Source organism: Capricornis sumatraensis, chromosome 14 (assembly GCF_032405125.1).
Source record: "Capricornis sumatraensis isolate serow.1 chromosome 14, serow.2, whole genome shotgun sequence".
NCBI classification, from domain to species: domain Eukaryota; kingdom Metazoa; phylum Chordata; class Mammalia; order Artiodactyla; family Bovidae; genus Capricornis; species Capricornis sumatraensis.
Genome location: NC_091082.1, coordinates 62,355,234 through 62,364,743, shown reverse-complemented (window position 1 = coordinate 62,364,743; position 9,510 = coordinate 62,355,234). Strand labels below are relative to the sequence as shown.

Sequence of the window (9,510 nt, the reverse complement as noted above, 5' to 3'; positions counted from 1 at the left end):
TAGAAAATATAAATGATATAGAAAAAGAAAAATCTAAATTAACTAATAAAGATACAGGCATTAAAAAAGCATTAACCAGAAATTTTTATGGTAAGTACTACCTTTATTTTAAAAAGTTATACATGCTAGAAAAAAGCATAAATGATACATGTAAACAATTATTTACCAAATACTTATATTTTTCCTTGTAAAGGTGCAAATGATCTTTAAATGTAAACACAAATGTTGCCAAACATTTCTGTAGTGAGGGGAGGGAGAAAAAGATTATTCCTTTTGGTTGTGGTTAAAGTCTTATTCAAAGATTTTCCTGCAAAATACATTGAAAAAAACTGATCTATGAACACAATAACAAAAAAACTTAAAACCACTGTAATATGTATCCTTTTTTCCTTAAAAATGTTAGCTTTTTACCAGAAAGTGCAATTTGAGAGTAGTAGTAACAGTGGCTTTATAGTATGAGGATAATGATACATAGTTTTTATAAAAGAACCAAGATTTTGTTAATAAAATGCCTCAAGTGACTTTACACTCGTTAGCATACTGTTAGACAAACTGAAGAATTCATCCCCTTGAAGGCTATGATTACAGGTAAGCCTCAGCTTCAGCAGGCCTGAGCATCAAATGTAAATTGCATAACAGTATTCACTGCTGGGGAGAGGACATTTCTCCCTGCTGGTCCTTAGTAGCAATAAGAAGTAGAAAGTAAAGTTGCTTCAGTCAGTAATGTTTTTGACCAAAAACTCTTGCAGAGTTGCACATGATTCTACCGGGGGATTCTCAAGACAGTATAAGAGAATTGTACACTGTTTTGTAGAGGCACTGAGCAGAGCTCTAGATCTAGCAGAAACTCAATGAATATATTTGAAAAAAAGACATTAAATACAGTGGCAAACAAGTTTTAGATGGAAGGAAACAAGATGTGAGCTTCCACTGATGAGAACTTTGGCATCTGAGTCCTGGTTTTATTGATTTAATATTCCTTTTGAATTATCCTAGTTAAATGAGATGTTTCTTTTGTTTTTTAGATATTTCAAGTCTTCTGGTGCTTAGTGCAAGAATGATGGCTAACTAATACACTTTGTATTCCTATCTTTGTCACTGGTACGTCTCTGTAAGTAGTGGAGTCTTGTGGATGGAGTGCTTAGAACTGACAACTAGATCACATATAGCCCTCTTCCCTTATTGGTGGTTTCAAACTTAGTATCTTAAAAATAAGGTTTTACTGCTTGAAATCTTTTTTTTTTTTTTTGTATTTTTTTCTTTTGATGGGAGGAAGTCTAAATCCAAAAACAGAAACAAAAAACCACCCCCAACAACAAAAATCCCATGATAAATTAAAACCAAAAATAAATATTTTTCTGCACACAACTGAAAATTATTGTGCAAAGGTGGCATCTTGCAGGTGAAGTACTTTCACTGTATTTGTATTTCCACATGTTGAGGCACCGGCAAAGAATAAGATTTGTTTAGTGTTTTCTAGAGCTGTACAAAGCTCCAAAGTCAAAGCGCTCCAGAATACAGAGGAAGATATACATGACCGTCTTCTATGTGTTCACCATATATGGGATTCACAATGTGTCATTTTTATAACTCCTACACCACCCCCGAGCCGACGGTAATTCATCCCCCCGTACAACCTGCAAAGAAAGAAACACAATCAGATTTCCAATTGAAAAAAGCATTGTTTCTTCCATAACATAAATGTTAATAAAACACATTTCTTTGTCTATCACAACTAATATTTTTAGCTTTGTTCGTCTCTTCCAAAGATGAGGACCTGGAACTGAGCACTGGAAAGTAGCAGAATTATTTCAGACACTGACTAAATTCTCTGACTTACAGAATACTATTTTAAGAGAAGTGCCATATACACTTTTTGCCTTATAACTTTATAACTCTACATCTAGACTGACTTAATAACAATTATGCAGAATCACATATTCTACATTTTTGTGGCTAATTTTTACCCTAGCTATAACATTTCCCCACCTACATTTTCCTTTTGCCTAAGCTTCGGTTAGTTATTTTTATCCTTTTGTTCTGTATGGACTCTTAGAAGTCTCAAAGCTTTATGGAAGAAAACTGGATATGATTATAAATAAAACTTTATAATCCCTCAACAGTTGGTCCTTAAGAATTTCATGAATATTACTTGGTCAAATACTACAAACATATATTAGTAATAGTTGCTGAGAAACAAGTCCTTCATAGGATCATGGTCAGAAAATGAGAAAGAAATTTGGCTCTTTTTCCAAATTATGCTTACTGTTTTGTTCACCTTTGTATCCCTAGGGTCTAGAACAATCAGTAAACCTTTACTTCATGAAGGAGGTTGTGAAAATGGGAGGTAGAAGCAAAGAGTGCGACAGTGTATAAGTCTGACTAGTATTGTGACCACTGAGCCTTGCGGAGCATGAGAGAGATGCAGAATCCAAAGAATGTCATTCAGGTATCTGTCAAAGTGGTTTTCCCAGGGATGAAAGAACCCAGTAAACCTATGAGTTAAATCTTATAAACTAATGGAAAAGACCTGGGTGGGCAGTTACAGGTTCACAATTAGAAATACTTAGAATGCAGCAGGAATGGGCTTTCAAGACTGCCCCTTCTGGAATAGTGACTATAGAGGACGTCAGCTTATCTTGCATGGTCATGAGAAAAGTCTTTCAGAACCTCTGCTGCCTCAGATCTCATGTCCAGACTGTTATCTGTCGTTAATGTGCAACCTCAACTGCTGAGATGGTTACACAGACTTGTTTAGGCAAATAAGTCCCACTTACTGAGAAAGAAACCTGCAAATGCTTTAAAGGTAAAACTATTTTCTTAGAAAAGCTAGTATGAAGAATAGCTAGCATGAAGAATATTAGTATAAAGTACCTCAAACCCATACTCCTAATGTTTTATATTAAATTTGAGAATTAACTATATATTAGACCTTTTAAGTTCTTGCAGTGTTTTAAGAGACTTTGGAATATTAGAGCATCTATCCAATTAGCTTTGTGATGAAGAAAAAACTGCATGACTGAGCAAAGATTTAGACTTCAGATTTTAAGTTGAAAGGTTTAAGAGAATTTTGCTAAATTTGTAAACATTTTTGAATATTTTAAATAAATTCAAGAGTCACCTGATGATGTGAATTTGTAAGAACTACTTAAATAGTTGGGAAGGATTTGTTAAGACAACTGACGATTTAAAAGCAAAGTCAAGTCAGACCTATAAATACAGTTTAGCTTAGTTAAACTCTCCTAAGATGTAGCCTCTTCTCTAAAAGTGACTGTTAAAATTTGCAGATTTTAAAATAGAATAATAACATATTTAAGTGTTTTTAAAACTCAAAGAAAAATATCAGTTTTAAAATGAAATATTTTTTAAAAAGTAACTGCGATTTGTTTTTCCTGGGCATAAAAACTGCAATGACAGACTGGGAGACAAAGGTCCAGGTTCTAATTCTAATGCTCACTAACTTGCTTAGGCAGGTCATTTTATTTCTCAGTGCCTTATTTTCCTGAAGTGAATATGGTGTGGCTAGCAGAGAGATTGTTTTTTCTGTCTTTGCTATCTCTAATTTTAAAACTGGACAGTTACCAAAGAGAGGGATTTTGTATGATATCAGCCCCTTTAGAGCAATGAGGTCAAAATAAGCCATCGAATATGGGTAACTTTGAGTCCTTTTCAACATATTGCCAGAGGTGATTCAATGTACTGACCATCCTGATTTTGATGGTCATAGACTATTATCTCAAGCCCATGATTTTCAGGTCAGCAGTGAGATTATTTGAACATAGCTTAAAAGTTACCTCCATGTATTGGCATCAGGATCAAAAACTTCAATGGTCTTCAAGTACGTTGTGCCATCAAAACCTCCTACAGCCATAAGCTGTCCATTCACTACTGCCAGGCCAACCTACGGGACCAAAATATAGTGGTTGCTGAAGAAACTAGAGAATCACTATGAAATTTAGACTGGTTTCTAGATAAATCTCTAATAAAAGAAAAGTCTTTATGGCCTTACATTCTGGTTTACTTGAACACAGAAGGAAAAAAGTATTCACAAAAGTTATTTAATTATGAGAACTATAAAACCATAGACCCAACTAGAATATTTACACAGAGTTGAAAACATTTATTTCTTGTAAATGTTAGGTAAAATGTTCACTGGGAGTGAGCAAGAACCTCCAAACTGCTCTCAGTTCTTTTAGTATTTGCCTGTTCTGAGCCACTACCTAAGTTGTCAATAAAATTCTCTTTTAAAAGATAAGTTTAAAGTTCTTATTATGTCAGGACCTTCAGAAATCGATACTTTGCTTCCTTTTAACCTTTTTCTAATGTAATCTATGTTGCATTAATATCAGATTAGTTGCTAGTCCCAGAAAATAACATACTTTTAAAATGCCTCCATACTTTTGCATGTGTTGTTCCCTGATATTTTCTTTCCCTCTTCTAGAAAGTCTTACTCTTCTTTCACGGTACTTTACATGTAACTTACTCTGGTTAAGTCTCTTCACTGTTCCTAAAGTGAAGCATACTCTCCCATGTTCTCCTATAATGCACATGCTGCTATTAGAGGGTTTGTCTTCTGTGTTGTTTAGTCAGTAAGTTGTGTCTGACTCTTGTGACGTTATGGACTGTGGCCCTCCAGGCTCCTCTCTCCTTGGGATTTCCCAGCCAAGAATACTGGAGTGGGTTGCCATTTCCTACCCAGGGGATCTTCCCAACCCAGGGATCAAACCTATGTCTCCTGCACTGCAGACAGATTCTTTACCGCTGAGCCACCAGGGAAACCCTAGTTAGCTATAAACACTTCAATTTCCTTTACTAAATTGGGAGCTCTTTGAGGATAGGAATCAAGTCATACTCATTTTTGCTTTCCCAGAACATCAGTTCAGTCGCTCCGACTCTTTGCGACCCCATGAATTGCAGCACGTCAGGCCTCCCTGTCCACCACCAACTCCTGGAGTTCACTCAGACCCACGTCCATCGAGTCAGTGATGCCATCCAGCCATCTCATCCTCTGTCGTCCCCTTCTCCTCCTGCCCCCAATCCCTCCCAGCATCAGAGTCTTTTCCAATGAGTCAACTCTGCATGATAAGTATTGGCTAAATGAGTGGATATATAATCAACACAATGTACCAGTGAAAACAATAGGAACATGACAAAGAAGCTGCTGTTGACACTAATAAAGAGCCACGGGCATGTGACTGCTTTGACTAGCTAATGCCCACTGGTGGTGGTCTCAGATCTCTGCAAACCAGAATTCACTCCCTTTTATCCCTTTAGATTGTGAAATTTTAGCTAAAGCTGGGTTATCCCACCTGTTATCCTGCATTGATGGGCTCCTGATGGGATCAATGGTTTATTAGTTAAATTTCACCCTGAGTCAAATCTCCTAGAATGGATAACTTCTACACTCCACCCTGGAAGTTTTTTGTAGTCACAGTTCATTGTTCATGGTGTAGACCAGGACACAGGTCATCTATACTATAGATGGGATAGACTCAAACCAGTCTGTGTAGAATGGTGGTGGGGCCAGATGTGTTTCTGCCTAAACATTTAATTGATATGTCAACTACTTAGAATACCACCTAGAAACACTAGGTAGGAATATTTAGCTTCATTAGGTATAGATGAACCCATATATCTGATAGATATCAATGAACATGAGTAAAATTAGGTAATGTAGTAGATAAGACAGGGAGATGCCTTTCAAAGAAGCAACTGATTATAAGATAAAACATAAGATGCAAATTATTACATAGAATGGATAAACTACAAGGTCCTACTGTATAGCACAGGGTATACTATATTCAGTAGTCTGGGATAAACCATAATGGAGAAGAGTATTAAGAATATAACTATACACTTTGTTATACAGCAGAAATAAACAATGTAAATCAACTATAATTCAATAAAAATAAATCATAAAAAGAAATTCTCTAAGTAAAGATATGATTGGATATAAGTTATGTATCTTCTTGTGATAACAGTAATTAAAAGAAATTAACTTTTTTTTTTTCCAGTACAAAAGTAATAGGGGTTGTTCTGCATACAGAGTGCATCCCCTCTGTGTCCCATTGTATTATATTTTACAGATCAGACTTCTGCATAGCCCTCCCTCTTTTGGTGCTTGCTTTTCAGTTTCCAGTAGCCAGGCACTTACTCCACTACGGCGGGATGTCATAGCCACCACTGGAGACCACTGGTTAGTTCTGGGGTTGTATCTCTCAGCACTGCTAAGCTCTGTAGTGTCATCTCTGCCTCCTACGGCATAGATCATATCCTGATACACTGCACAGCCTAGGTGTTTCCTCCGGGTCCCCATAGGGGCTATGGTGTGCCATCTGTTTTCCTGAGGATTATAACGCTCCACTGCAGGGAAAAGAAAAACCAGTAAGTGACTGTTCAATCATTTCCTCCCACCTCTAGTTTTCTTCATAGCTATTCTGCTTTTTGATAACATGTTTTTTTTTTTTTTTTTTAAATAAGCAGTCTGATTTTTGCTTTTGAGAAAGACTCATCTACCTCTGGACAATACTACTATACTCTCAACAGGGACTGATTTCTTTTAGGTATGGTTGGTGGAAAGGACATGCATTGGTGTCAAAGTACCTATTCTAAGCTAGGTGACTTGTGGCATCTCTTTGTATGTTTAAATGAGAGGATAGCTATAAAATGGTTTATAGTAATAAGTTTCTCTCTCTAGCATTTATATAATGTTAATTTATATAGCATTATATAAATGCTATAAATTCCTAGTAACTTGTGAAATGAAGGGAGAATGAAATACTTTGGAAATACACCAGTAGACTATGGCTGCAGAAGACCTGATGAAGAGCTATGAGTTGCACTCTCCTAGTGGAAAAATGATTTTCTTAATAAATTATAGGATAACATGGACGTCTTATACTTTTTGTGAGGGGACTCTCCTAAGAAAGATGTGTTGATTGGGGGGAACCAGACTGACTTGGGAAGGGACTAACCTGTGTTGAGTGGAGATGTCCCATCAGAGCCACCTACAGCATATAAGAACCCTCCTAACACAGCCACAGCTACGCCTAGTCTTCTGGTACTCATAGAAGCCACCCGAGTCCACTTGTTCTCCTTTGGATCATACCTGCAGTAAGAGAAACCAAAGACTGCATGCATGTTTTTGTTAAGTGAAGCTGTTTCCATAAGATATGAAATCATGCCAAAGATATATTAGATATATAGATTTGCTATGGTCCAGTGTACAGTGATTATCTAACATATTTTCCATTGTTATTAGTATTCTGACTTATGATGCTAGAAATCTGAAAACTACATTTCTCCTTTGCTAAGGTGGCTCTCTACTAGATTTTGCCAAAAGTAAAGACTAGACACTTTCTGTTTGTTTGCCAACCCTGTCAATATTGTCTCAGCAATGGCCCTTCATTCTGGCTGTCACAGTTAATTTCAGATTCTAGACTTTTTCTGGCACTTCCAAAGCTAAGCCTTGTTGGAAGTTTTAGTCATAGCTCTGAGAAGCAGCTCCTGAGTTCCTGAGATAACAGTACCAGTGTTCCAGTTATCTACCACTGTGTAACAAACCACCTCAAACTCAGTGACTTTACACACTAATCATATGTTTCCATGAATCAAGAATTTAGGAAGGGCTTCACAAGAAGTACACACATAGTACAGCCACTATGGAGAATAGTGTGGAGATTCCTTAAAAAACTGGAAATAGAACTGCCACATGACCCAGCAACCCCACTGCTGGGCATACACACCGAGGAAACCAGAACTGAAAGAGACACAGGTACCCCAGTGTTCATCGCAGCACTGTTTATAATAGCCAGGACATGGAAGCAACCTAGATGTCCATCAACAGACGAATGGATAAGAAAGCTTTGGTACATATACACGATAGAATATTACTCAGCCATTAAAAAGAATACATTTGAATCAGTTCTAATGAGGTGGAAGAAACTGGAGCCTATTATACAGAGTGAAGTAAGCCAGAAAGAAAAACACCAGTACAGTATATTAACGCATATATATGGAATTTGGAAAGGTGGTAACGATGACCCTATATGCAAGACAGCAAAAGAGACACAGATGTAAAGAACAGACTTTTGGACTCTGTGGGAGAAGGCAAGGGTGGGATGATTCAAGAGAATAGCATTGAAACCATGTATATTATCTTATGTGAAACAGATTGCCAGTCCAGGTTTGATGCATGAGACAGGGTGCTCTGGTGCACTGGGATGACCCTGAGGGATGGGATGGGGAGGGAGGTGGGAAGGGGGTTCAGGGTGGGGAACACATGTACACCCATGGCGGATTCATGTCAATGTATGGCAAAAACCACTACAATACTGTAATTAGCCTCCAACTAAAATAAATAAATAAATAAAGAAGAAGAAGAGAGGATGAAGTATAGCATGCTCTTGCCAGTAATTAAGTACATGAGATTCCAAGACCTAATCTCTAAGATAGAATGACAAAAAAATGATGGAGCAAGAAATTAAGAATAGAATCTACTTCACCAAAATTCACTGATCTGTAAAAGTATAAAATAAATCAAAGCAGCCCACTAATATTTCCCTAAGAATACTTTAAGAATTAATGAGAATCCATATATAAAATACTTTACAGTCCTTATAAGATATATACTGTACCAAGAATTAATCATTTTTCTGAAGGAATTCTGAGAAAAGTCATTCTAAATACTGGGGGGAAAAATCAGAACAGATTTCAGAAGTTGGTATGCTTGATATCATACATAAAATGTAATTTAAAATATGATTCCAACATTTCAATGTTAGGCTCAGCCTGTATAACATATAACTTTAAAAACTGGGTTTTATCTTTCATCTTCCTAGACTATAAGGTTTACTGAAAACCTTTTCCTTACAGCTAATGGGAAATCTACTGGATAGTGATTTTCTAGTGTTCTAAATTATTCCTTTTAAAAAGCCCTCTGTATTCTTTTTAAAAAAAACTGAAAATGAGTTTAAAAAAATCACCTTTCAACAATGTTGAGGCAAGACACACCATCCTGGCCACCCACAGCATAGAGAAAGCCTCCAAGCACAGCCACACCAACACTTGTCCTACAGGTGCTTGTAGGAGCCACATCACTGCTCCACTGGTTTGTTTTGGGGTCGTACCTGCAGAGAACACATCAAGACAGGGTCTGTATTACACAAAGAAAATTTGGCTAGGCTTATAAACACAGTGACATATGATATAGTTAATATTTAATCATTTCCACCCTATTTAATTCAATTTGTTTTTAAGTGTGTGTTTTTTTAAACTTCTATGGCACTGATTCTTCTGATGTTCACGTTATTTTTCTTTTCAACTACAGAATTTGTATCTCTAGACCTTGATACACTGAAAGGTTTCATAGATGTATTTCATAAGTATCAAGAACATGGCTGAATGAAAAAGGGTAGGTGACAAGAAGCTAGAAGTTATTAAAAAATCAATTGCATGTTTCCAGTGTGCCAGGCATTGTGATAGATATGGGAGAAGATATTTTAGCAATTA

At 36.6% G+C, this 9,510-nt stretch overlaps 1 protein-coding gene across 1 annotated transcript in view; it reads right to left on the bottom strand.

The window, feature by feature from the left end:
- Nucleotides 1-215: 215 nt before the first annotated feature.
- Nucleotides 216-9,510, bottom strand: part of KLHL20 (kelch like family member 20) — a 50,300-nt gene continuing 41,005 nt past the window's right edge. Inside the window, exons 8-12 of the mRNA XM_068986310.1 lie at nt 8,985-9,128; nt 6,975-7,108; nt 6,155-6,363; nt 3,795-3,901; nt 216-1,637 (exon numbers count right to left, since the gene is read on the bottom strand). Coding sequence (XP_068842411.1) covers nt 1,553-1,637; nt 3,795-3,901; nt 6,155-6,363; nt 6,975-7,108; nt 8,985-9,128 — 679 coding nt within the window. The 3' untranslated portion in view covers nt 216-1,552. The remainder of the gene's footprint in view (nt 1,638-3,794; nt 3,902-6,154; nt 6,364-6,974; nt 7,109-8,984; nt 9,129-9,510) is intronic.